The sequence below is a fragment of the Lutra lutra genome, chromosome 2 (genome assembly GCF_902655055.1).
Source record: "Lutra lutra chromosome 2, mLutLut1.2, whole genome shotgun sequence".
Lineage (NCBI taxonomy): Eukaryota > Metazoa > Chordata > Mammalia > Carnivora > Mustelidae > Lutra > Lutra lutra.
In genome coordinates this window covers 45,627,730-45,655,134 of record NC_062279.1, presented here as the reverse complement: position 1 = coordinate 45,655,134, position 27,405 = coordinate 45,627,730, and the positions used below count along the sequence as shown (strand labels likewise).

At 54.3% G+C, this 27,405-nt stretch overlaps 1 protein-coding gene across 3 annotated transcripts; it reads right to left on the bottom strand.

Moving 5' to 3' along the window:
• On the bottom strand, positions 1-27,405 carry RHOBTB2 (Rho related BTB domain containing 2). Of its 3 annotated transcripts, XM_047717355.1 has the most exons (11): positions 27,336-27,402; positions 21,282-21,368; positions 13,514-13,715; positions 12,699-12,802; positions 11,992-12,177; positions 10,352-11,361; positions 9,934-10,052; positions 7,134-7,284; positions 3,376-3,464; positions 2,284-2,389; positions 1-1,103 (listed from the first exon to the last, which is right to left on the bottom strand). In XM_047717355.1, the coding sequence occupies exons 2-11, from the start codon at positions 21,362-21,364 to the stop codon at positions 886-888; spliced, it is 2,268 nt and encodes a 755-aa protein (XP_047573311.1). In that variant the 5' UTR covers positions 21,365-21,368; positions 27,336-27,402; the 3' UTR covers positions 1-885. The 3 variants fall into 3 exon arrangements, with proteins under 3 accessions (XP_047573311.1, XP_047573312.1, XP_047573313.1); XM_047717356.1 differs by lacking the exons at positions 21,282-21,368; positions 27,336-27,402 and adding an exon at positions 17,762-18,415; XM_047717357.1 differs by lacking the exons at positions 1-1,103; positions 2,284-2,389 and having other exon boundaries at positions 3,427-3,544; positions 27,336-27,405.

The following is a 27,405-nucleotide window of genomic DNA, read 5'->3' as shown; positions in this document are numbered from 1 at the left end:
TTTCTGTGTTTGTTTGTTTGTTTGTTTTTGCTAATCTTGCCCCACCATGCTAAGAAGCCGTGCTAACCAGAGGCAGGGGGAGCAGCCCAGAAGAGCATGGGGTTGCTGCACCCAGAAACCACCCCCCCAACTTTCTCCTCTCCTCCTGTTCCAGCTGTCTCCTTTGGTTCCCATCTCTGGATCTGAGTGGCGCAAGCACAGGGAGGGAGAAGTTTCTCACTGCTCCGAGACCGAAAGCTCAGACCAGGCTGTGCCATCCTTGATCAGGCCTGGACACTCACCACCCGGGGAGGGAGGGCCGCCCGCCGAGTGCGAGCCTTCCCACCCATGGCCTCGGCAGCTTCGCCCCAGGATGTGGAAGCCTCGAGTTGGGTCTGAAAGTTTCATTTCTACCCTGACCTCTCCAGCGAGGATCTGAGTAGGCGCCCCACAAAACATCTGCCACCCTCTGGTCCGTGGATGGAAAAATGTGGCCAAGAGACAGGACCCTCCCTGTGCACAGCCACTCCCTGGGAGGGGGCCGTCTCCACAGACCGAACCACACAGCCTCCTGGCTGGGAGAGTCTCCCATGGATCCCAGCGTTCTCCACGCCAGAGTCACATGCCAGAACCTTCTGCGCCCTCCCTGCCCCCTGCCTCCCTGCAGCTGTCAGCCTCCCGCCCCGCTCTGGAACTGGGGTCCCCTGCAGGGGGTCCCTGCACTGATCCACAAGGCCCCCCTCCTCTCTTGCTGAGCTACGTCAGCTGGTGAGAACAGCTCTGCCCTTGGGGTCCTGGTTACGTGGGTCCCCTTGTCCCTGGAAGGTGGAGGGGCGGTGCAGAAGAGCAGAGGGGCAAAGGCGAGTGGGGGGAAGAGCAGCAGGGTCAGAAGAGGGTGGCAGCGTCTCAGACCACGGCCGAGGAAGAAGATGGGGATGACGAGGAGGCTGCAGAAGAGGACGGAGAGGAGGGACTGTTCCAGAACAGCCACCGCCGCTTGGGCTGCCGTTTCAGGTGGAGATAGTCCTCCTTCTCGCGCTCCTTCCGTGCCCGCTGGTAGTGATCCTCTTCTTTCAGGTACCAGACGGGCGGCCACCGGTGCTTCTCGAAGTACTCCTGGTTTTCTGGGGCACAACGCCGGAGGGCTTGGTTAGAAGGCAGACAGGAGACGGGCGCAAGGAGTCTGGGACATGGAGGGCATCCCCACCCCCACGCCCCTGCCCTGGGGACCCGCCGGGGGCCTCAAACCAAGGCATGCCCAGTCCCAGGGCCAGAGTATCAGCCCTGCTGTCAGAGCCCTCCGTGTAGCCACAGAGCTTCTTCCAGAAAGTCCACACCAGCGCCGGAGAAAGGCACTTCCATTCTGCTGGGCTCCATGATGGAGGGACAGCCTGGATGGGCCTCACTGTGCTGGGAATGAACTGGGCTGGGGCCGGGCGTGAGGAGGGAGAAGGGCCGCGAGGGGCTGAGCTGGCTTCTGCTGGAAGGGGAAGGAGGGCTGCAGGAGGACAAAGAAGGTCAGCCTGGACAGAATGGCTAGGCAGAGGGGTTCGGACTGATTTTAGAAGGCGAGGCAGGTGTGGAAGTTTCAGACCAGGGCAGTGATGCGCTTGGAGCTGTGGTTTGGAAAGAAAATGCCCACGGGGGGTAAAGGAGACAGTGGGGTGCCCAGTGAAGACGTGAGGCTCACAGAGTGGCAGGAACTCGGGCAGGCTGCCACACCGCTCCTGGGAGTCTGTGCGGTTCCTGCTGGGCTCCAGGACTGGAGACATTAATTAAGCATAAGTGGAACCGCAGGGACCTCAGAGGATACCTGGACCTGGGTGGGACAAGCTGTGCCCATTTCTAGGTTGTGAAATCCATGTGTTGGGTCATGAGCAGCATTAAAAACAACGGACATGGTTTTTATATGTGCACTGGCTCACAACAAAATATATTTCTTATTGTGGAGTCCTGTCTGAAAAATGCCAACTCTGAAAAAAAAAAAATACCAAGTCTGAAATACCAAAATACACTCCCACCCCCGGAAAAAAAAAAAAAAAAAGATACCAGGAGTCCAACACCTTCTTGTACTTGTGAGAAATAGACACCCAGAGAGGTAAAGTGGATCACCTGAGGTCCCCAGCTGCCCTGCTGTTTTCCCGGGATCCCCTCCGTTTGGCCTGATACACCTTTGCCAGCTGCTCGCCCCACCCAAGAGCTCAAGTGCAGCCCCAGGATCTCCAGCCGCTTCTGGACGCCCTGTAGCATGGGGGGGGCAGGGGGTGGGGGGGAGCATGGGCAGGTCTTGCAGGAGATGCTCACCTGGGGACATGGCCTTCATGTCTCGGGGGAACTTGCGGCACACGTTGTTGTAGTTGGTGCAGATGTGGTGAAGACACCAGTCGGCCAACTGGTATGCGCAGTGGAACTGGGGACAGAGAGAAGAGCACCTCTGCTAGAGCCCCGGGGTGTGGGGTCCATACGGAAACCCAAAGCTGTCCGCAGAGCCAAAGCTTTCGTGCAGAGGGGCAAAGCCCCGCAGCTGTAATGAGCCCATCTCAGGAGGCAAACCCACACAAAAGCGTGAGAAAACCCTGAATTTGCTCCCTGCCCCACCAATGCCACTGTCACGTCACCGTGGTCCTGTCCCCAGCACCCACAGAAATCCACAGATGTGTGTGGTGCCTTCCATCTGTGTCTGTCCTCCTTAGATCCCCCCCCACCAGATTTCCTCTTCCAGCCGCCAGGCGGCCTGCACGGAGGGGCAGACAGCCAGGCTTAGAGAGCCCACTTTCCCAGCCGCGTCTACGTGCCTCAAAGCCGCAATGTCTGCTTCAGAAGCTGGCTTCTGGGGGCAGAATTCTGCACTTGGAGGGCCGTGTGGGACGCGTTGCTTGTTTGCTTGGGAATAAGGAAGTGGGCAGCTCCTTTTAGATGAAGAGTCCTCAATGACCTCAGGCATGCTGCAACCACGTTTACACACAAGACTGGGCTTCTGTCCCCTGCCCTATGGTCCTACAATGCCTCAAGACCTTCCCACCATGGCCAGCCTCTCCTCTCGGCGTGAGATGGGCCCTGCTCAATCCAGGAACCAAGTCTAACAGCAGGCTCCCTTCCTACCCACCACCTGCCAGCCTTCGTCAGTCACTACCAGTGGGCAGACAGGGCCCAGAGTCAAGAATGCTGGAGAGAGCAGTGCCTGGGTGGCTCAGATGGTTAAGCATCTGCCTTCAGCTCAGGTCATGATCCAGGTCCTGGGATCGAGCCCCACGTCGGGCTCCCGGCTCAATGGGGAGTCTGTTTCTCGCTCAACTCTGCCTGTGCTCTTTCTGTCTCTCTCTTTCTCAAATGAATAAATAAAAATATTAAAAAAAAAAAAGAATGCTGGCGAGAGGCGTTCCCTTGCCATCATACCTGAGCCAGTTCTAGGAACACGAGGACGTCCCCGTCAATGTCCACCATCATCTGCGTTGCTTCCATCAGCCCGGTCACTGTGTACTGCTCTGTGACACACACAGTCAGGAATCAGCTGAAGAGTCACATGAATGGACATGCCCTCACCTATCCTTCTGGCGGGGCTCCACTGCAGGGCAGAGAGAGAGAGGAGGGCCAGTGGCAAGTCCCAGCAGGCCAGGAAAGCCCACACGTGACTCAAGTCCGCTCCACCAGTGGGGAAACTGGGATTACAGCAGGACTTTCCCAGTAGAGTGGGGATGGGAAGCGGAGGTAGATATTAGTTAGAACCACGTAGGAGAACTGTTCCGTGCATTCGCTGTACCCAGTGGTCTGGTATATGGAGGGTGAAAGCCCTAGGCAGAACCAGCCGTTGGTACTGATGGGAGAGGGTGTAACTCGGGATTGCTGAGAACTGTGAATTACAACTATGGAGTGAGTCTAGCTATTTGTGTTCATTGAAATTTGACCACAAATTGTGAACAAACCTTACATTTTATTTTAAAACATTTACATTAAAGAAGTAAACGCTTTTAATCCTGAAGTTTGATTGTATCAGTATAAACTCATGAGGCATTTTATCTTCACGGGGGCGCCCGGGTGGCTCAGTCAGTTAAGCATCTGACTCTTGATTTTGGCTCAGGTCATGATCTCAGGGTCATGAGATCGAGCTCCATGTCAGTCTCTGCACTGGGGATGGAACCTGCTTAAGATTCTCTCTCTTCCTCTCCTTCTGCTCCCCACCTAATGTGCTCTCTCTCTCTCTCCCTCTCAAATAAACAAACTTTAAAATCTATTTCCCAGCTCCAGAAACAATACAGTAGTAATGTGCATCCCTAGTGCTCAGATTATAGCCTTGAAATACCATGCCCAACTATAAGAAACAGACTTCTTAGAGAAGTGACCGATTCGAGGTTTGGGGCAGATGTATAAAATGAACCAGGAAATAAAAGAAAAAAAAAAAAAAAAAAGAACCAGGAACATCTTGTTATACCACATAACCAGAAAGCTCACTCTGGTGCCAGCTTGAAGAGACTCCTGCTGGCAAAAGGTGCAGTGTGGTATTTCAGTTTCAAGGAAGATGACTGTGATTATTTGAAACCAATTGAGTATGTTTGTAGTAATACTTAAAAGCAAAAACTAATCGGGCACCCTCAAAGGGTGAAGGGAAAAAAAATGAATCTCGAAAACCAGTAAATGAAAGGATACAACCAAGCATTCATCCGCTCTTCCTATACGAACCATACCACTGGTAAGCAAAGATCAGGTGAGGGGAAGCTGCTCTTTTTCAGAGTAGTCCAAAAGATAAGGAATGACCGAATTGGAATATTATCACTTTATGCCTCATAAACCAATGGATCTAGGCAATGATGCTCAGTGGCTGCTAACATCACAAAAAGATCACAAAAAGAGACCAGGCTTCTGGATGAAAACCAGAAATGGGGTGCCTGGCTGGTTCAGTTGGTGGAGCACACGACCCCTGATCTCGGGGTTGTGAGTTCAAGACCCACACTGGGTATAGAGATTACTTAGAAATAAAATCTTAAAACAAAACAGAACTGGAATAACCTAAGAAGTAGTTTGAGCAAAAGAAAATTGAATATGAATCTGATCTAGCCCCTAGATCCAACGGCCAATCAGAGAAAAATCTAGATTTTTCTGGAACATCAATGGGTTTTTTCCAATAGATAAATTGCAAGGGGAAAAAAATTTTAATGGACAAGCACTTTTAGATTAGAAGAAATTTAAAAGGCTTTTAAAAAATAAGACCATGTTATGGTGTTTAAGGATTGACACACAGAAGGTAAAACTATAAGGAACACGAAGTGAGGCCAATAAAAAGTCTACCTGACAAAGGGTAATAGGCAAAGTGTTCCTCCTGAGGATGGGGAAGGACCTGTGATTAGCGGGGACAGGCAGAGGGCTTCTGCTATGGCTGGCAAGGTGCCAGCTCCTGATCTGGGACTTTGACTCTATACTTCGTAAAGCTGAACATATGCTTCCTGCACTGGCACTCTATTGAACAATGAACAAGTTTTAAGCTTGAATCAATAACTTCATAGAAAGCCTATCTCCCAAAACCTAGAGCATCACCAATTATACCATGCTCAGCATTTCCTGCCGATCCTTGACAAGGTATGTGCACGACCAAAGTCTGTGTGCTTCGTAGTACGGATGGACCGTTGCCCAGGAAAAGTCCTTCAGTGGGTATTTTCTATAAACTTCTCCACACAGCGGCACAGCTGAACATTTGTGACAGCTGACTTGTTTCTGATCGCCCACTGTGATAAAGTAAACTTACAGAAACATCTTTATATGTATTTTGCCTTTGGGTCATTTGTTTGGAGACAGTCTTTCAAAAGTTGAACTAGTTGGTCCAAGAGTTTGGAAGTTGTCTGTGCTCTGTGAAGAACACACCACCTTCCAGAGGCAGCTCTGGTGGACATACAGTTTCAGCTGTGATCTCTAGAAGCCTCTCTCTTGCTCCCCACCCTAAAGCCCTCTGTGTCTCCAACTAGGGCGCCTGGACTCTCTCTGTAGGCTCAGCTATTCACATTCAAATTCTGATCAATGATTTCTTCAATCTTCCTATGACCAAGCCCCAACTTAAAACTAATTTCTTGGGGTGCCTGGGTGGATCCATTGTTAAGTGTCTGCCTTCGACTCAGGTCGTGTGATCTCAGGGTTCTGGGGTTGAGCCCCGCGTCGGGTTCTCTGCTCAGCGGAGAGCCTGCTCCCACCCCCCGCCTGCCTCTGCCTACTTGTGATCTCTCTCTCTGCCAAAAAAATAAATAAATAAATCCTTAAAAACAAAAACAAATAAACAACTAATTTCTCATCATGGTATTGCTGTTTTCCTCCTATGTGAGTCCCAGTCTTGATCATGGGTCCGGAGCCCCAGCAGCTCTCATGCTAGGTCTTTCACTGAATCCCAACTCAGTATCTAAGACCCTGCCCTATGTGCCCCGACCTGCCCAAGAACACAGACCCCGATATCAACAGCAGCACGGGGACCAGCACCAACACCATGCAAAGACCAATTCCAACATCAATGGGAGCCTTTTGCCTGCCCGTGTCGCTGGTCCCAGACTCCCTTCATCTGGATGGCACCATTCCTCTTCTCCGGCCGCTTGGGCCCCTGACCTGCCCCTCCTTGCCTGCTGCTTGGTTTCCCTGTGGCTTCGGGTCCTGCTCCTCCCCAGGGCCTCTGCTGGTGGCCCGATCGAAAAGCTGCCTTCCACCTCTCACCCTCTCCCGGGCTTTTCAAGGGCCTAGGAGTGACGGGTCAATGTTTATTGTCTGCTTTTGGAAGAAGAAAGAAGCAGAGCAGAAGGAAGAGAAGGAAGAGGAAAGAAGGCAGAGGAGGAGGAGGAGAACCAAAGGGGAGCAATGGGAACGGCGTTCAATTCCTCTTCAGCTCGCCCCACTGGGGCCAAGCAGACAGAACACCAGCGCTGTCGTCTACTGGAGACGGCTCTTTGGGGCTCAGAGCCCTTTGCGGAGAGCCTATCACGTGACACCATCCTGCCTCTCACATGCGCTTCTTTACGTCTCTGTCCTCACCCAAACCCCAGTGCTCATCGATGTATTTCCCTTTATGTCGACATCGTCCCTGCTGCTTGCAGCCTGTCCCCTGGAGGGAGGCAGGTGAGAGGAGACATCAGGACCTTGGGGAGGTGGGTTTCCCAGGCTTCTCCCCCAGAGGGGTCCCCGTGTACCTGTGAGGGCAACCAGGTGCGGCAGGCAGAGGCGGTTGGCCAGGATGATGAGCTTCATGTCGTCCAGGTCGGGGCTGGAGGTGAACATGCCCGTGTAGAGGTACTCCAGCACGGCCCTCATGCAGCTCTTGCTCGTGTACGGGAACACCACCTGCGGGGAAGGGAGACACAAGGCCCCAGGAAGGCCCAGCTGCACGGAAGGACGAGCTCAGGCTGGGGAAACTCAAAACGCCCCCCGCCCTCTCGCTGGCTCCCCCGGATGGGCAGCTGTCCCTGAGCCGCCCTTGTACCAGCTCCGACGGCCCCCCGAGGCCTGTCTCCCAAGGCAAAACCTGCACCAAGCCCGTGTGCTGACCACCCCAGTCAGCGGCACTCTGACATTTCAAAAGGATGTTTTTCAGGGTGCCTGGGTGGCTCAGTGGGTAGAGTGTCAGACTCTCAAGTTCGGCTGAAGTCGTGATCTCAGTGTCGTGAGATCGGGCTCCACGCTCGCTCAGTGGGGAGTTTGCTGGAGACTCTCTCCCTCTCCCTCTGCTCCTCCCCAGGTTCACTGTGTGCACTCCCTCTCCCTCTCTCTCTTTAAATAAATACATCTTTAATAAATAAATCAAAGGACCTGGATTCTCACTGGCATGCTTCCAAAGCTGTGTTGGCTTGCAAGGTGTCTCAAGGAGTGCTTCCTGCCCCCTAAACCCACCCTGGGGCCCCCTCCTGGCCTTACAGAGGGCAGTGCAAGAGGGCTATGAAGGAGCAAAGCCAACCCCAGCTGGCTTCTCCCTGGCTGCCTGCAGCTGCTGCTCTGGGCCCCCGGGATCTCTTCTGAGCAATACTGCAACAGAAACTGCTTTCTCATCAGACACGAGTCTCTCCGGGCTGCATGGGAGTCATTTGGAGCTTGAAGGCTGCTTCTATGGTACCGAGAAGTGCCTAGGGCAGGCCAGCCCCTCAGGCTCCAGGGAGCGCCTCGTCTCACACTCACAGAAGCCAAATCCACTCATGCTTTCAGGATCAGAGACCAGCTCAGCCCTCCACTGAGCCTTCCGGAAGGACTTTGTTCCCAGAAATCTTAAGAAACTGTTATTCTAAGGGCACCTGGGTGACTCAGTGGGTTAAGCCTCTGCCTTCGGCTCAGGTCATGATCTCAGGGTCCCAGGATTGAGTCCTGCATGGAGCGGCGGAGGGTCTCTGCTCAGCAGGAAGCCTACTTCCCTCTCTCTGCCTGCCTACTTGTGATCTCTCTCTGTCAAATAAATAAAAATCTAAAAAAAAAAAAGAAAAAAGAAACTGTTATTCTATGTCACAGGAGGCTGTCCTGTGTTGTTTGTCCTCCCATCTTTACCTCAAGTGTTTGGTGAGCTCTTTTTTTTTTTTAAAGATTTTATTTATTTATTTGACAGAGAGAGATCACAAGTAGACAGAGAGGCAGGCAGAGAGACAGAGGGAAGCAGGCTCCCCGCTGAGCAGAGAGCCCGACGCGGGACTCGATCCCAGGACCCCGAGATCATGACCTGAGCCGAAGGCAGTGGCCTAACCCACTGAGCCACCCAGGCGCCCTGTTTGGTGAGCTCTTACTAACGGACCAGCATGGAGTGGGGCTGGGGAGAGGTGGGGAGGAGAGGAATCCCAGACCAGGTGAGGAAACAGTGTGCAGACCCTCAGAACCTCAGGCAGTTGCACAAAGTTGGACCTTGGGAACTGTCAGGCTGACCGCGGACAACCAACAATATAGGAGTTCAAGGAAAAGGGACAAAACAAGGGCCTCAGCCTGAGCTACCTGCTCGGCCGCGAGAAGGAAAAGGACAGAACAGAGTGAAAGAATATTTCTAAGGATGCACTGACATGCCCCTTCCAGCTCCGAGTTTCCAGTCTCAGTGCCTGAGAAAGTGGCCGAAACAGTGACAGAACAGTTGGGTTGGAGCAGCGCTGATTAGAGAGAAAGGTGAATGAAGCATTTTTTTTAAAAATTGTCTTCTGCTGCTTTGACATCTGGGGCCATGCTGATCCCATGAGGGGCTGCCCCTCCCAGGGTTAGCCGATCATAGCATTAGGAAAGGGGGCAGTCAGCATGCCTTTCACGTGCAAACAAACCAAACCCAGTCCACACCCCAGCCATCTTCTTTATCAGGCTCCCTCTCTCAGCCACTCTCCCCTGCCCTAGTCACCCCAAGGCCAGGTACCAGACCATCTGGGACAGCCCCAAAGCCTGCTGAAATTATTCAGACTGGCCAGTCCTAAGCCTGCTCACCCTGCCTCACTCATTCCTTCACATAGAAAATGCAGTGACGACTCCTGTTCGCTGTTCCCTTTGTTCCCTCTGCCTCCAGACTGACCCTGGTGCTTCCCTGTTTGGCCCCCTATGCCTGAGAGTACAAAAATCTCTCTGCCCAATGGCAATTTTCTCCTGATCTGTGGGCTTCACTGTACCTAAGTAATAGTAAGACCTACATTTAAAACAGTGATGGATTCATCCTTCCTCATAAAGTGGGAACACGAAGCCATGTGTAGAAGTTGTGTGTGAGGTGAGACAATATATCAAATATCAAATATATATATGAGACAATATATCAAAGTGGCTTTCTACACCATGAAGTGAAGATGTCACTATGATCCCCCCGTCTTGAAATATCATAAGATCCTTGGCTATGGGACCTAGTTCATAAACTTGTCTTGAGTCTGGCACTCCGCGGTGGGCAAGCACGCAGTCAGTGCTGAAGGAAGTACCAGTAAAAATGGCAGATGCCTCAGGCAGGAAGGGCGAAGATCTCTTTCTCCTTCTCACCTGTTTCCCTCCTAGCCTTACCTCCCTTGTGGAACTCTCCACGAATGGTCCCCCAAACATGGCAGCCATCCAGTCACAGCTGGAAATCAACAGGGGCTTATGGGCACTGATGGTGCCATCGTCCAGGATGAAGGTCACATCTGTCAGGGAGAAGAGGCATCCTGTGAGGATGTGGTGAAAGAATGAGGGAGAACCCACCCCAAAGACTGACACTGTGCCCAGACAGCCCACTTCCTTCTGAAGCCGCTCATGGAGAGTGCAACATGACCACGCTCTCAGGATTGGGGACGAGGCTTCAGGAGCAGGGCCACCGTATCTCCAGGACATCAGCAGCTGAGATGACTCAGAATGCTGAGGGGACCAACCTGGACTCTTCCGAAGGCTAATGGGAGGGAAGGGCCCTGCCCTCCGGCAGTCGCTTCCTGAGCACAGTCCATACCTGAAAAGGTGCCTTTTGCCAAGCACTCCTTCACCCGGTTGGTCCGGCGGACATGGAAGGCCTTAGTGATCTCTTGGTTCATGAAGGCCTCGTTGTTAAGAATGTTGGCCACCATCATGCGCAGATCAAAGACCTCAAGAAGTTCGGCAATGTGGGCGATGTGCATGAGGTCACGCTCATTTTCGTCCAGCTCCCCGGTGTACAGGTACTTCAGAACAGCCCGGAAGGGCCCTGGCTGGATGGAGTTGTCCATCTTTACCACCACCATCAGCCGGGACTTATAGGTCAGAGGATCTTCTGCCATTTCCTCCTGGATGCTCACAAAAGCTCGGCTCCAGGAAGATAGTACCCGGCCCCTCCCAGGCAGATAACCTGTTCCATTGCCACGTAAGATCCCATCGCTGGTGGAGGCACGGAGCCCAGCGGGCCCCGAGCCCCCGCCCTCCTCCACGCTCTCGCATACGTCAAAGCTGGCCGCCCGCAGCAGGAAGTCCCGGCCATGGTGGTGGTGGTGATGGTGATCGGGGTGACCCCGGTGGTCCTCTGGGTGGGGGCCCCCGGGCCCCGAGGGGCCCCCCAGCTCCCCCTCACTCAGGTCCATGAGGAACAGGTCGTAGAACTTGGAGGAGGAGGTGGAGAGGTAGATCTTGTGGGCAAAGATGCGCACCCGCTCCTGCAGCACCAGTATGACATCCGCGCACAGCGGGTCCTCCAGGAGGTGGGCGGGGCACTCCTCGCTGCTGGAGGGGGGGTCGGGCACCACAATGATGGGGGGAGGCGGCTTGGGAGGCAAGAAGGGCGCCTGCAGCAGAGGCCGCTGCACGTTGCGGAGGTGGGATTTCCAGAACTGCAGGTGGCGGCGGGAGATGAGCGCGGCGCGGATGGCATTGTCAAAGACGTCCTTGATGCCAAACTGGGCCACCACGCTGGTCTCATAGTAGGGGATGCCCAGCTCCTTGGCCACCTCCCGACCCTTCTCTGGGGGAAGGATCTCATTGGGCTTGATGGGCCTGGCAGGTTCAAGAAGGAAAACCAAACATGTTGCGGGGGAAGAGGAGAAGAGGGGAGAGGCAGGGAGAGGCAGCTCTCCAGAGCCTGCCTGTTCTTCAAGGGAAGGCTCAGGATCTGTCTCTGTCTGATTTCTGCCCTTTCTCCTCTGTTTAGTCAAATCTTACCAGTCCTTTAAGGCCCACTTCCAACCCCTCCTCTTGCAGGAAGCCTTCCGTATTTATGCCAGCCACCCGCCCTCCCCAGCTCAAAGCAGTGGCAGCACCACCTCCCTCTCTGGCAATTAGCATGCAGTGTTCCACACTGGTTTTTAACACAGCCATATATGGAGTTCATCTTCCAGTGTGTTCATAAGCCCCTTTCATGCAAAGACTACCACCTTTTCTCCTTCCCTCCCATGGTGCTCAGCCCAGGATTGCCCACAAAGGGTACAACAGATGCATGGATGCACGGATAGATGGGTGAATGAATGAATGAGTGGACACTCTTTGGGCCCCCGCATGGCTTGCTTCAAATCAAGGGTGAGGTGTGAGGCTGAGTAGACTCTGTCAGGGCTGAACAGGAAGCCACGGAGATGCACCCCCTCCCTCTGTCTTCCTCCTTCCCCCTCCCTTAGCAATGGCACCCCCTACCTAGCCAAGGGTCGCCTGGCCCTATTGACAGCCTCCAGGTCCGCATAGCGCAGGTCCAGCTGGCACCCCACCAAGATGACAGGTGCTCGGGGGCAGAAGTGCTTGATTTCTGGGTACCACATGGTCTTGACATGGTGGAGGGAATTGGGGTTGGCAATGGAGAAGCACAGAACCACCACATCGGATCTGGGGGTGGGAGAGTGGGGTTACAGGCAGGGAAAGCTGGTGGTCAGCTGCCTGCCCTGGGAACAAGGACGAACACACATACCCACCCCACCCTACACTACGTCCCACATCAGTCATAGGCATCCGCTCACAGAATGTATACTAACAGGACCCCTAATTTACAGACCTCTAATTCAGCATTTTAGAGCTTTCGAAAACCCTCCTTTTGACCTCATGGCTATCTTACGGGTTAGAAATCACCACTTTACAATCCATGGCTGAGGAAAATCAATTCAGAACAGTTCCCCTAATTGTGCCTAGTCACAGAGCTGACAGGTAGCAAGGCTGAGAGTCCAACCAGGACTCCTGACTCCAAAGCCGGCTCCTTCCACGGCCCCGGGCTGCCTCCCCGCCACCCCGTCCATGAGGTCTGCTGAGCTGCCTTTTCTGCTCCCTCCACAGAGCTGAAATTTCCTAGCCTTGCTCTTCCCTGGGAAAGCAGGGGAGACCCATCCGCCTGGCTCCCCAAAGGCATTACCCACCTCCCATAAGCAAAGCGACGGTCTTTGTGGTGGTCTCCAAAGGTGTCCCAGAGGCGGAGGGAGACGCTGACATCATCTACCACATCTCTGGAGCGTTCCAGCACCTGTGGGGTGTGGCGGGGAGGGAGAGGAGCGGGCATCAGGGGCGATGGTTCTAGGGGCCTCTGTATGTCAGCTCAGGGTAGCGCCGGCTCATCCCTGGGGGTCCCAGACAGCATGGGGGTGGAGGGACAGAGCTGGCTAGGGTCCGGGCAGCTCCCTCTGTGTGCCGTGCCCAGCACGTCCCTGTCTGGGTGCCATCTCTGCAGACCCAACAGCAGGAGTGGGCTCGAAGCTGGCCAGAAGCAAAGAGCCTTGGAGAGGGCAGACTGTCCTGGGGTGGAAGGGATCTCAGGGGGCCTGCCCTGTTCCCCGCTTCATCTGCCTCTGGTTTTGGTACTGGCCAACAGCTTCTTTCTTCCTCTCTGCCCTCATCTCTCCAACACCTCCCCATTACCGGAGGCTGTGATTGCACAAGATGCTCGCCCTAAGCAAAGCCTGGGTCTCAGGCACCAGCTCAGCCATGCAAAACACAAATGGTTTAGGATCCTTCCCCTGGGGTGGAAGGATCCTTCCCCAGGGCTTCCCCTGGGGTGGGGTCCTCTCTTCTGGGGCTCCTTCCTCTTCAGCTGCCCCCACCCCATCCCCAGGGGCCTCCGTGAGCTCGTGAGCTCGGCACAGGCGGGCTGGCCGTGTTTGCACACACTGAGCTGTGGCTTGGGAAGAAGCCCAAACACACAGGGCGGACCCCCAGCCGAGCGGCCTTGCAGCCTTACCTCCTGGCACACCCGATACTGGTCGATGGCCCAAACCGTGGGCACATGGGTGGCGAGCAGCTGGTACTGGGTGAGGGTAGCATTGCAGGCCCGGGCACAGATGAGCCTGGTCTTGCCCACCGCGTTGTCTCCCACCACAACGCACTTGATGGTCTCTACGTTTGGCCTTTCATAATCCATGTCAGAATCCATTAATTGGGACCTGAGGGAGAGGAGCGTCGTGGTCAGGACAGCTCCACTCACCAGCTCCCCGAGGGCCGGGGCCAGCGGCTTTCCTCAGCCAGCATCTGAGTGGAGAGGGGGCGAAGGGAGTGGGTAGCTTTCCGGGCGCTCGTTCTGCGGGGCCTGAGAAGCTGGGGGCCCATTCAGGCTGCAAGGAGTGGCTGCACCACGTGAACCGCTCGTGGGCCTTCTGTTGCCACCATCCTCCCACTGGACTTCTGGCTGGGGGAGGCCTATGAGAGATCCCGCGGCAGAACCTGCCCCGGGCCTGTCCCCACTCTCCCAGGAAAAGGACAGCCCGCCTGGGAGGCTCACTCCTCACCCACACTCTCCTCCTCTGGGCAGCAGAACAACAAACAGCTGAGAGATGCAGAGTCCGGGCCAGGTCCCCACCCCTTCCCAGCATGCCGGAGGGCAGGGCCACTTTAAAATTTAATGGACTTGTCAGAGCTGGGGGGCAGCTCTCTTGCCCTCTACCTTTGCCTCCCTCCCTCCCTCCCTGGTGGTGGATTTTCAAGCCCTAGCTTGCCTATGGCTACCCTTCAATGCTAGTGTCCTCTCCCCACCCCCACCCCCAGCCTCCTTCAGGGAGATGCCAGAATTTTTCCTCCCAGTCCCTCTGGAGGCACCAAAGCAGCCCAGGGCATCCCCTCCCCTCCTCTGAGCCAGTCACGCTGCCTGAAGGGCTCACTCAGCTGCAGGCCCAGTTTTGAGATGGCAGTAGAGATAAACAGGCCTGTGACTTACTCACTCCATGGCCAATGGGCCTTCCCGCCCCTACTCAGGCATGCAGCCCCAGGGAGAGTGAGATACGCCCCCCCCTTCCCCCTTCAGAATTTCCCATTCCTAGGGACGAGGATTCTCAAGCTGAAACCCCCAGAACCCTGGCATTCCTGGAAGGCTGCTCACTCAGTTGGCTGCATGGGTAATGGGGCTGCTGGGGGAAGCAGAGGGTCAGAAGCCGGGGCCTGAATTTCTGGGCAAATGCTTGCCTCAGTTTCCCTCTGTGCTGAGCAGAGAGGGAGTACCCTGTCCACCCACAGAGGGGGATGGCTCAAATGAATAGAGAGTCCTTCTGTAGTTGAAATGTCATGTCAGTGTTTAAAAAGCTGTCACCAGGAAGGGACCCTCAGCTGGAGGGCCAAGGGACTTTCAGGAGCAGTCCCCTGGTGGCATCCTGAAAGGGTTGAGGGGAAGAGGTAGGGGTCGGTGCAAGGCAGACACTGGTAGGGAACTTGGTTTCACCTAGGTCGTGGGCCTGTTCCTGCCCTCACTCCATGTGTGCATTAAGTCAGCGGGGGGCTGGAGCGGCCCGGAGGACCCCTTCCTAGGCCCAGGAAGGCTGAGCTCCTAAGGGTGCTGGAGACACCCTCACTGCTGAGCCATCCAGCCAGAGAGCCAGGGCCACCAGCAGTGCTGAGCAGCTCTGTTCCTGCCGGGCTGTAACTGGATGCCAGCATGCAGGAATGCAGAGCTGAAATACCCAAGTAACATGGCAACTGGGATTTGCCGAGTAGGTACATCTTAGCAACCTAAGCAAAAAGTGCAGCAAGGACTTTTCAATGAGACAAGCACCTCCTCTTTTTTGGAATTTTACAGGATCTGAACTCCAAACAACAAAGGGTCTCCTTGCAGCTCCTCCCCCCCTCCATCTCCAGAGCAATTGTCTGCAGGATTCCTCCGGTCTCCTCTACCCTCCTCACCCTCCCTGGAGGGGCATGTCCTAACCACCATCTTGCTTCCTCCCTGCTCTCTCCTGAGCTGAGGACCAGGAACCCCACTTCGAGGACTCCTGGTCTCGAGTCAGGCAACCGGGAAGAAATCACCTGGGCTGTAGTCTCCTATATATGCTGAAGAACAAAACAGTCTCCCCAGTACGAATATGGAGAGCTGGAGGAGAAAGACTATACCCACTGGCCAGTAGAACTTCCTTCTCAAATTCAGATTTGAATGGCCTGTGAGCAGAAGGGGCAATGAGGAGAAGGAGGAGGAGGGGCGTCAGTTTGTAAATCCAGGAGCATGTGGACCATGAAGAGGATGCCAGAACACTAGTAGATCAATGCTGCTTCAAAATCAGAGAGTTTATGATTAAAATACCCCTGCACAGCTCATGTGCCTCTGTGTTGAAGGAAGAGAGAGCCAACCAACAAGTAGGAAGGTAACAAACAGTGCCAGGGGTTTGGACAGCAGCCCTGCTGGGGGCTCCTCTGGCTGAGCAGCCCCTTCCCATCCACTCTTCCGTCCTCCACAGCCCTCCCCTGCTTGTCCTTGGACTTCCCTCCCTATTTTTATCATTTTCACCCACTCCACCCCTGTCCCAACCACCTGACTTCAGATTTAGGAAACTTCAGATCTAGGAAAGGGCAAGTCAATTTGCTTCTCTGGGCATCAGTCTGCCCTTCTGGAAAATGGGTTTGAGGGCTTTGGAAGAAAGTTTTCCGAATCTTGGTAAATTTGTGCCAAGAGAGCCTGGGCAGAAAGGAGGTATTTGTCTTCTTATGTAATCTGGTATTATATAATGCTAGATTACATATCTATATATGTAATTCTATCTCTCTTTAAGATACAGCCTGGCCCAATTAAGCCAGCAGGCAAAACTCTTTAGTCGAAACAGGCCTGTCTTACACGAGGATCCTGGACTGGAGATAGCGTGCCAAAGCAGGCAGTAATATAATTTTTGCTTTAGAATATTGCTACTTTACTGTATCCTTGCTGATGTATGGTGATACAACCCACTCAATGAGCTTCTCAACTTCCCCTTCCCTTCTGGCACTCTCTCCTTCAATGACTCTAGACTTTTCCACACAATTGCCTCATCCTCATTCGTTCTGAGCCTCTAGACAAACCTCCATACACTATGGCTTCCTGGCCATCCTACCCCGGGAATGACAATCTCCAATTCATTCCTCTCAGTGATCCCAGAGTCACATAGATGCTCCCTCTCCACCCTGTCCCATGATCCCTGTCCCCCTGTCCACAATCAGCCTCCGGCCCACTGCTCTCCCAGCTCTGTGCACTCAGGCCAGGCCAAAAACCCAGGTGTGCTCAAATTAGCTACAACCCTCAACGGGTACCATTCCCACCCCCACACCCCTACACACACTCTTTGCAGAGCCCAGAAAAGCCCCCCTTTCCCTCCCACAGCTGATAGGAGGTTGTTCATCTGTGGCTGCCCTAGTCTGGTTGTCAAGGAAACGACAGAATCTCCCTAGGAGCCTGCTTTGTCTCCTAGCAACCAAATCCCACATCCTGCATCTCACAAAATGCAAAAGAGAGGAATATCCTCAAAATGAAGGTAAAAATCGAGGAGGATGGAGAGGAAAGAGGAGGATGGAGAGGAAAGGGGAATCGGGAAGAGAAGACCAGAGAGGGTGGCTTTTCGCAGGGCTGGCTGACATTGTAATATTGGGGAAGGCGGAGAGATGAATCCTTCCTGCAGATCCAGTGAACCGCAAGGCTCAAAGGGATCTTGAATGATCATATGAACAAAAAATGCAAACCCAAACACACAAAAAGAACCTTCTCAAACATCAACAAACAACACTAACCATCTCTCCCATAGTTTGCCAGAACTCTGATGCACACACTGCAACGGAGTTGGGTTGAAAGAAATCTCTCCGGAAAGGCGAGCAAAACATCCAAATTCCATTGGTTTTCAACAGAAACATTTCCACCACTCTGGACCTTTATTCCTGACACGCTGCTCTGCACACGCACACACACACATGCACACACACACACACACTAAATAAAAATAAATTAAAAAAAAAATGAGGAAACAGGCCACGACATGCCAAGGCAATCAAGTCATCTTCCTTTCCCTAGAAAAACCCAGAAAAGGTTTTCTTTTCCCCGCCCCCTGAAACCCTAGCAGCCAAAGCTATAGCCAAGGGGAGAGGGGTGGTGGTGGCTGGGGAAGTCCTCAGAAGGGGCGCAGATAGGGCCGGGGAGGGCACAGGAGGGCGAAGCGGCGCGTTTCCAGGCAGCTTGCAACCCAGCCATAATAGAAATTAATCATTTACTTACACCACTACATGTGACGGGGTAATTTCTAGTGTGAGGAACACATCTCTTCCTGCTAAGCACGCTCATTTTAGTGAAATGTCTGGGGTCACTCCGCGCGTGCAAGTTAGGTCGATGCCGGCGTCGCCGCCGCCGCTGCTGCCGCCGCCGCTGCTACAGGCTCCGGGCCCGGGTCGCGCTAGATCAGAGACTCTGACAGAGCAGCCCAGGCCGGACGGCTGGCCGGGAGCGGCCGCGCGCGCGGCACTGCAGCCATTGCCTCTTCCGGATCAGCATCTCCCCGTGCCCCGGGCGCCCAATGTCATGGAGGCACGCTGGAGTGGGCTGCGCGCGGCCGCCGACCTCGCGCGGCTGGGCCGCGCCGCCGCCGCGGGTCCTCTGGCTGCGGAGGCTGGAGGCGACGCGCAGTTGGGGAGGAGAGGGGCGAGGCCACCGCCGCTACGCGCCCGGCCCGCTCCAAAGGCGCGGCCGCGAAGACGCCTAGCGCTGCAGTCCCGGGGACCGCTCGCGACCTCCCGTTTTCATTCACAAAAAAAGGAAAGGGGAAAAAAAAAAAAAGACAGGGAGGAAGAACGGGGGGCAAAAATCGCACCCAAGCCGGCGGCCGCGACAGGTTCCGCCCACCGCGGAGCTCCGTTGGTGGAAAGGGGTCTGGGGGCGGGGAAGGGGCGGGGAAAGAAGGGGATTGGGCGACCGGCGGGTCCGGCCCCGGCCCCGCCCCGCGGCGCCGCTCACTCCCTCCCGCCCGCCCTCCCTTCCCCCCGCCCGGAGGGAAGAAGCTGGGAGGGTCTCGGCTCACCACCCGTGGTGGGTCTCCTCCCTCTACCTGGCAAGGCGCAAGACCTCGCTGGACTCACACAGGGTTTCCCCCTTTCCTCCAGGAGGCTGAGTAAGAACTCCGAGACGCATCTTAGCCCTGGAAGGGATGCGAGTTAGGGGAGGAGAACGTGACATATTTTCCTTCCCCCTTAAACCCAGGCCTCCACCCCTGCCCCCCCCCTCCCCGGGGGGAGAGGAACACAGCCTTTTCACACTGGCCCTCCTCTGGCTTGAGAGTTTTCCTGGCACCTGCGGGCCTTCCTTCCTTGATCACCAGCCCTTCAGCTACAACCTGTGCCAGGAGTTTTAGAGTGGGTCACTCTGTCACCTGTACCTTCGCCCATCTAGGCCTTCTCCCCCTCCCTCCCTCTTCAGCAGTCTCTGCTTCCATCCCACACCCTGGCCTATTGCAGCCTGGAGTTTACCAGCATCTTCCGGCCTCTTAAAAGAAATGCTATGAAGACACTAGCCCTGGAGACGGAGTCTAAGACACTTTGGGGTTCCCTGTCTCGATTTACTCCCCTGTAAAACAAAGAGGTTATAAGGGATGACATCTGTAAAGGAGCAGTCCTCAAAAAAAGTTTCCATGTTCAAGGCTACTTTGATTCTGATGATCTTGACTACTGGTAATTACAGTAGCCTGCTCAGTCTGGTTTTATCCGTCTTGTCAATTACCTCTGGACAATTTTTTTAAGCCCAGACTGACATGCGTTCCACCTAACCCCCTCAAGCTTGCGCTCTGAGAAGGCAAATCCAGCTTAATGCTAGTTTATGCAAAAATATAATTAGGAAGAGAAATGCATTGCCCCCCAAAAGCCAAATAAAAATGAATTTTGTATTCTCTGAGGTACGCTTTCCATCTATGAATGCATGTAATTGGAAGTTGCCCATTAAGGTGCTCGTGATAAATGTGCTTTCTGGCCTGGTCCATGTTCAAGAAGTGCCTGATTAGTGGAGAATGCTTCCCCCACCTCCTTCTGAACCTGCCTAGAGCTGGAAAAGAGGTTAGGGATGACTGAGTGTGCCACTTCACCCTTCTGGTTAGGAATCGGTTTCCATAAGAACAGAATGTATTGGTTTGAATACATGCATGGGGGAAAAAAGGACAGGTGTGTCCTTCCCACATATTTGGTATTGAAGAGCCTCAGCCTATCCTCTGTGTGCCACAGGTCACTGCCCCAGAGAGAACCATAGCATGACATCTCTGCATGGGTGTGCCAGGAGGTCATAGCCTCTCCCACTGATACCCAGTTGCCCCCAGCCAGCTCCAGAGCCCTCGACTGTTGGCTTCAACTTTCACACAACCCAGCAGCGGGGATGGCCCCAGGACAGCACAAAGCAGGAAAACAGAACTGCCCCAAATCGTGGGGCTTCCAGGTCTACTTCTACGGAGTCTCTGGGGAAAGAGCCAGCTCAGCCTGCGAAACTCACTGCCCAACCAGGCTGCACTGTTGGGGTTCAAAGGTGTAAGTTTGGCAAAATGAAGTTGCACCCCCTGCTCACATTGGGTAAACTGTCTCAGGCAGAGAGAGCCAGGTGCTCCGCTGGGGGACAACAACTTAATTCCCAGTGCCGCTTTTGGCACACAATCATTTTTCAGCTTTTCTTCAAACCAGAGTTCTTCCTGATCACATCACCTCTCAGGCATTCCCAGTCAGAGCCTCTCTTCCCTCAGAAAAGCCTTCTCGTGATTCCTCCTTCCCAGTGATGTAAACCCCTTGAACCTCTTCCCAAAAGGCACCCCTTCCAATGATGCCCATATCCACTCTCATCAAGGACATCATGAGCTGCCACTTTCCTGAAGACTGTGAGCAGGAGGTCTCGTCTGGGGAGAAAACTCTCCAACCCAGTCCTCAAGAGAGCACCTATGTGGCAGGTTCGCGCAGCCAGCACCACAAGCCCTCCTCTCCCCGATCTCGAAGGCTCCTGCCCAGTGCCGCCCAAGCATTGCAGACCTCTCTCAGTGTGTCCTCCTCCAACCTGCACATTCCATTTGTTTCACACACAATTCCAGCTTATCTCCTCTTGGCAGGTTCCTAATCTCTCTTTTCTCTACCCTTGACCAAGCCCACCCCACAAGCCTTCTGACACAAAACCCTACCCCTCTCCCCTAGGAGAGCAGCATGTGGTCTGGGACACGTGGCATTGCCACGCTGTGCCTGGTACCAGCTGAGAGCAGAAGCAGAGGTATCTCAAAATGCAGAGCTCTGTCAGGGTGAAGGAGCCAAATCTGGAAAGTCTAGAATCTCTCAGCCTCCAGGTCTAGGACTCAAGGGGCACCACCAGGTCTTCATAACAGACAGAACCCTTCTGGGCCTTTTCTCAAACAGTTCTGTCAGAACATTGCTCTTCCCACCCCTTCACCTGGAGTGAAGATAATGCTTATTCATCCTTCAAGTCTCAGCCTAGGTGTCACTTCTTCCAGGAAGCCCACCAGGAATACCCCATACAAAGTTGGCAAGGTTCCCTGCCCTTCTTTTGTGCACCCCTAATAATACCAATCACCCTGCTCTGTCATTGGGTCTCTCTCTTCTTCACAGTCCTGAGAACTGTTTAGGGAAGGGACCATGCTTAGTTGACTTTCCTTCTTCCTGGTCTGGCAACCAGTACTCAACAGGAGCTCAATAAACGCTTGATGGATGAATGAATGTTTGGGTGGGGATCTTGGGGAGGAGGGAGTTGACACCACCCAGTGGCTACTCACATGCTGTCCAGAGAGGTCTTCCACAGGTTGTACCAGCCTTGTCTTTGGCTTGCCATGGCTCTGTGTTCCCTCCAGGTTCCCATGGGGCTGGACAGAAGTGAATGTGGCAGGGCAGGAGAAGACAGTGATAGAAGGAATAAACACACTGTGAGTTACCCAAAGATATGCCACCAGCGCAGTCAGCCCAAACAGAGGATCTGCTCAGGGCAAGAGCGTGGCTCCTGCTGCCCAGGCCCACAGGGCTGAAATGTTCAGCCTGGAGGCCAAGACAGAGTCCACCTTAGGGAGTCAAGGGGCTCCTTAAGGGTCAAGAACCATGCTGCAGGCATTTGCACCTTTCTGAACTTGATAATTTGAAAAGAGCAGTCATTGTTCCATCAGGCGGCCTGGATTCTGTCCTCGCCAAGGTGGGTGACAGTGGGCAATTCTCTCTCCTCTCTGGGCCTGTTTTCTCCTGTACAAGGGTGGGGTCCAGCTTATCCAGCACGATATCTACTCTGGGTTTCTAGCATGGAAGGCCTATATTTTATTGGCCATCCTTTTCACTGAAGAAGCTCCTGATCCAAACTAGACCCAGCAGAAGATGAGTGGACGGCCACCAAGGCTGAGAATGGAAGAAGGAAATATCTGGGGGCAGAGTGGGAAGGGATTAGAAACATAGTAAGAGGCAGAGATCCCCATCTTTAGCTTCCTTAAAAGGTTAATCACAGTCTTGGGAACAGTTCAACCAAAGAAAATTTTAGAACTTCAGGAGAGAGAGGGAATGATGAAGGAAGGGCTTGAAGAGGCCTGGTGGATTCCTCTGGAATCAGTTGATACTAGGTAATGAAAGGGTGGGTAATGGAGGGGCATCTCTGTGACAAGCCTCCAGGGACAGGGGACAATGAGGCAGAAGAAAGCAAAGGCAAGAGCAGCCCCACACCATCCCCCAAGCCCAGTGGGCAGGGATGTGGACAACAAGAGCCCCAAGAGCCCGGAGTAAAAAGAAACCAAAACAGAGGAGCAGCCATTGCAGTAATGGCACCAACCTCAGTTCTAGTCTCTCCTCCACCAGGAACTGGCTGTGTGACTTCGGGCAAGGAACCTAATCTTTCTGGTCTTCCATTGGGATAATAACACGACTTGCCTGAAGACAGGGGGTGACCAGATGATCTTCTCATGACTGCTTCCTGGGCCAAGATCAGAGACGGTGTGATCCCTCTCACTCTTCCTTCTTTTCTGCCTTTCTCCCCCTCGTGGACTTATGCCCACTGGGTCAAGGGGGACCCATCTCCCATCTGTGCCCCGGCCACCTGGGCTGCCTATGGCGAGCAGTCAGCACAGAGGGTGCGGAGTTCTGACAGTCTGACCTACCAGGGTTGGAAAATCCCATGCCCACCTTGGCCCTGGCGCCCAGTGAGTAAATGAACAAGCCGGTGAGACAGTGAAAGGAGAGCAAATGAGAATTCTGCCTGGGATCTTCAAAGCCCAGCCGGCCCCCTTGCAGCCTTCCTACACCACACTGCGGGGGGGCTGGCGGGGCAGCTCAAAGCAGAAGCTGAAGACGCCACTCCTGGTGTGGCCTGGCCAGGCTGTCACCGGCCCCTGCTGGCAGAGATCTGAGCATGCAGACCCCTCTGCCCAATCACCCAAGCCCCCCCACCACCCTGGCCCTGCCTCCTAAGGAGCCACAGTGAGCTGGGGCCTCCATGCAGAGGCCCTGCAGTATCTCTTTGCTCAGCAGAGATACCCAAGCGCTTTTTGGCTTGTATCTTTTAAGAGCTGCAGGTACCACCACCATTAATGCCACAGGGGAGATGCATGATCCCCCACCCCAAGTCTCCTGGGCTGATACTTCCAGGACAGTACACTAGGAGCCGCCATGAGGAAGGCCTCCTGCAGAAAGAAGCTACACAGTATTACTTCTGCGGGGCTTTGTAGACAGAAACATTACAAGCTGGGGACAAAAATGCATCCCCTTGGCCAGTGCATCCAAGGCCCAAGATCCTTCACTTCAGGCAAGCTGCAGACCTTCTGAGAGAGGACAGGCTCATTCCTGGAGCCCCGCAGAGCTGCAAGTGAGAAGCTCAGAGGAGGCTGATCACCCCAAAATAGACTTGTTTTTTTTTTCACAACTTTTTCATGAGGCCTTGGCATCTCTTGCAAGCACGGAAAAAAAATAGCCTGAACTGTTAACAAATAAAGATTATAAAAAGCCCCAACTGTTTCCCATGGCTTTCCATGTGGCTGCGGCGTTCTAGAGGGGGCATGGAGGAGGCTGAGAGGGAGGCCTGGGGAGATGTGTGTCCAGCAGTCCCCAGTCCCCTTTCCTCTGACCCACTGTTCCCCCTTGGTGGCTGGTCCTGCTAGAGCTCGTAGGGGTAATAATCCATGTTAGGGATGGGAAAGATTTTTGCTGACCCGCAGAGGTGGTCCACTGTTGAGTGTGTATTATTGTTTACTGCTTCCAGATAAAGGAATGCAGGGCATGGGACGGGGAATCTTAAAAACTGAGACGGGGACAGGGTTTGTTTAGTAAACATTTAGCGGTCTCAGTGTTCTTGTCAAGGTCAGCTTAGTCTGAACTTGGACCCTGCCTTCAGCATTGCCACATGGCAGTAACCAGACACAAGTTTCGGGCTGTAGCTGCTTTGGGCCCAGGTTAGAGGATTGTGTGGGGCTTCCCAGGAAGGGGCCTGGCCCTCACCTGCACTCCCGGCTCCCCTTGCAGGGCTCTAGGCCAGACCCTGCAGAGCACCCTGCACCCCTTTGCTCTAGCCCCGGAGCCTTTTTGGTACTCGGACCTCCAACAATACGATAATGGAAGGGATGCAAAAGGCGCTGGAGCGCATTCTGGAACGGGGTTCCCATCCCCTCGGGGTTCTCAGGAAAATCAGGTGGTTGACCTGGATGATATCTAAGGAGCCTTAGGCCCTGACTTCTTATAACCAGAGGAAGAGAGCTCCCCCAGCTCCCGAAGTTCCACATACTCCACAAAGTCTGGGATCATCCACAGACCTGCTCCATCCACCATTAAGGCCCCCTTTCTCTTCTCCTTCTTTCTTCCTTACCTCTCGTTCTCCCTTTCCTTAGCCACTCCCCTTCCCCGATTCTTCCCTCTCCTTTCCTCTACCTCCTGGGCAGAAAGATCTAGAAAAATATCTGCGCACGGCTCTGGCTTGGTCCAAGGGAGGGGGGCGGCTGGCGGGCATAACTTTCCTGAAGTGGTGAGAGACCAACAGGACAAGTCTGTGGACTTCTCTGGACCTGAAACTCCTCCCTTAGGCTCCAAACAGCGCCAGTCAGTAGCCAGCTCCCCGGGGAGATTCAGCCCCTCTCAGGGTCAGGGTACTGCACACAGAATCCAGGGCCCCCGGTCTCAGGAGGCGAGGCCATTCCCAGATTACTGGACCCCCAGGGCAAGGCACAAAGTGAGGCAGACAGAGGGTAGAGGAGCTGGTCGCTCAGGGTTGGAAGCTTCTCACAGGACAGGTCAGTCCTTTAGCAAGCCAGCCTGTGGCACTGGTCCCCCGGCACAGTGGCTGGATCAGCAGGGTGTTGTTACTCAGGCTCTTAGAAACTCAGTCTGGGCACCTCAAAGGCCACACAATGCACACCTCCAGTTTGTTGGGTGGTTTGAGGCTTACCACGTGCCCGGAGAAGCTCACCCCTGTTCATCCCACCTTTCTCCCAACCCACCCTCTTCTTTCTCCTAGGCAACATGTGCTGAGCTGCCTGGGAGCTTCAGCCCATGGGTGCAATCCTGGGGCTGGAGGAACGCCCCCTGAAACAACATCCTTGCATCACCGTCTCCACAGCCCGAGGGAAGCCTGGGAGCAGCAGAACGGTTCACAGCTGTCCCAACCACTATCCTGTACAGGCGGAACTGGGACCGCGGGGCCACAGGCCTGAGAGGACTCAGAGCATGGACCACACTCCGCCTCTCTGGGACCTGTGTCCCCAACAGCCTGGCCGGGCCAAAGGCATGCAACCGGTCCATGCGATCCCAGGCACATCGCTTACTTGCCCCCTGAGACCCTGAGGAAGAAATGAGGCTTGTTTGCTCAGTCATTCATTTCCCTTGTGTTTTGCATATCACAGACATGTGAAACTCCTACTAGTGCCCAACACTGTGCTAGAGATGACGGCGATTCTTAAAATAGTGATGCCATCCCCATCATCCAGAAGCTTCAACCTCATCATCATAATCATCATTTATCAGAAGCCTGTTATATGTCTGGTATTGGGCTAATGTCCTGCTTCATTTACACTTCAGAACAACCCTCTGAAGAGGGGCTCTGATGCCTGCTGGGCGGGTGGGGAAACTCTAAGAAGCCACATGACTTGCTACTGTCACAAAGTGGGCAGGCCCGAGCCTCTCAGAGGAGATGGCACTGTCCCTCAGCCTCCTCCAACCTTGGGCCCCGATTTTAGAGCTTTAATGTATTGTTCTGAATTCATACAAAATGACTCTATCAGGGAAACCCGATGGTGCAGACTATGGCATGTGCCAAGTCACACGGGGAGTCTGTGGCTGTGTGGGCTCTAGGGCTGGGGCCCCTTCCCCAGCCTCAGTCTCTGTGGGCTTCAGTTTACTCGTGAGTGAGACCAGTTGGTGCTGGTGACCCCTGCCGGTTTTGAAATTCTGACCATGTGAGGTTATCATGTGACATGGTTTCTGCCATCAGGGAGGGTTGCTATAGGGAGACAGATGGCAGAGAAGCAGAAATGGCTCATATCCCTCCCAGCCCCCACTAACCCTGCAACCCCAGCCCCAGAAGAAGTGGAGAATGTGGAAAAGTTTTCATGCCCCGAGGAATAGGCTTTTAACTCAGTTGATGGGAGATACACACACACACACACACACACACACACACACACACCCCGTCAATGTCAGAGAAATGGACAGGTCTTAACAGCTGGAGAAAAAGAAGTATTTCCTGGAATTGGAGGCACAAGGAGGAGACAGAATTAGAGCACAGGGCAAAGGTCACCCAGAAATAGGGACATCTAAAGCCTTAAACGGTCACTTCACAGGGCCCCTCAGCTGGTCTGACTCCATGGGCAGGGCTGTGCCTTTCACCTTGGCTACGACCCACAGCCACCCACCTCTCAGCATCTGCCCCTTGTGTGAGTGACCTAGCAGGACATCCTCGGGCCCTAAGAAGCCTCAGTGTCAGCCTCGTCCCTTCCGAAAGGAGGTGACAGCAGGCTGGCTGGGGGTTCTCTGCATTTTGCTTCTGCTAGCCTGAGTTCTTGGCCAGGTGCGACTAGAAAGACGTGCCCAGTTGGGTGGGCGGGAGCAAGAGAGGGTGAGGATTAGAGTTAGGGATGCTGATCCATTTCTTTTTGGAGAAACAGATCTTCCTGCTGCCAGGATCAGGTGGCTCCTGGAGTGGGGAGGGACATCGAGGGGCTGTGCAGGGTCCCGGAGTGAGGGGTAAGGAGAAGCCAGGTGCAGGAAAACAGGCAGAGCCGAGCTATCTGCAGAACCGGCAGGGGCCACTGCGGCTGGAGAAGGGCAGAGGCAGAACTGGCATAGGGGCTGAGCTGGTCCCAGAAGCACAGGGTGCCGCTGCACTCCACCCTGGTCCCTGGCTGCTGATTGGGTAGGATGAAAAGGGCTCTTGGAGGAGAGAACCCCGCTCCCCTTCCCTCCTGGTGAGATTCCAAGGAGAGAGTGGAATCCAGGCCTGCCCTGGCTCTTGGTCCCTGTAGATGCTGCCCCTTGACACTCCCATTGCATGTGGAACTGCCCCTCACCCCCACCGCAACACACACAGTTTCTGCCTTGGGACTGGCTGCTTTGCATTGCTGGTCCACAGTCAAGGGGTTGCTGCGCCCTGACGGGTAAGACCCCTGATTCCTTAACGTGCCTTCCCCTGCTTTCACGTCTCCCTCCTTCTCAGGAGATCACATTCTGAGAACTGCTTATTGTCCTGGGTTCTGGAAGCGACCAGGTCCTTGAGGACAGGTAGAGCAGCCAAAGCTGGAGCTCCTGATTTTCTCCCTAGGCACAGAGAAAGGGTCCCAGGGGGTGGTCTCAGGATGGCAGGGCCTGGGTCATAGACTTACCTGCTGTCTTCCCTCTGGGGCCCAGCTGGCCTGTCACTGCTCCCTGTCCGGAAGCAATGTCCTAGGCCAG

What these genes read in the sequence shown, in the direction of transcription:
- RHOBTB2 (XM_047717355.1), bottom strand. Translation starts at nt 21,364, where the DNA reads ATGGGAACCTGGAGGGAACACAGAGCCATGGCAAGCCAAAGACAAGGC. An exon ending in TGGAGAGTTCCACAAGGGAG is followed by an intron (nt 7,285 to 9,933) that starts GTAAGGCTAGGA and finishes CCTTCCCCGCAG; the next exon opens with GTGGTGTTCCCGTACACGAG. An exon ending in CATGAAGGCCATGTCCCCAG is followed by an intron (nt 1,104 to 2,283) that starts GTGAGCATCTCC and finishes GTTGTGCCCCAG; the next exon opens with AAAACCAGGAGTACTTCGAG.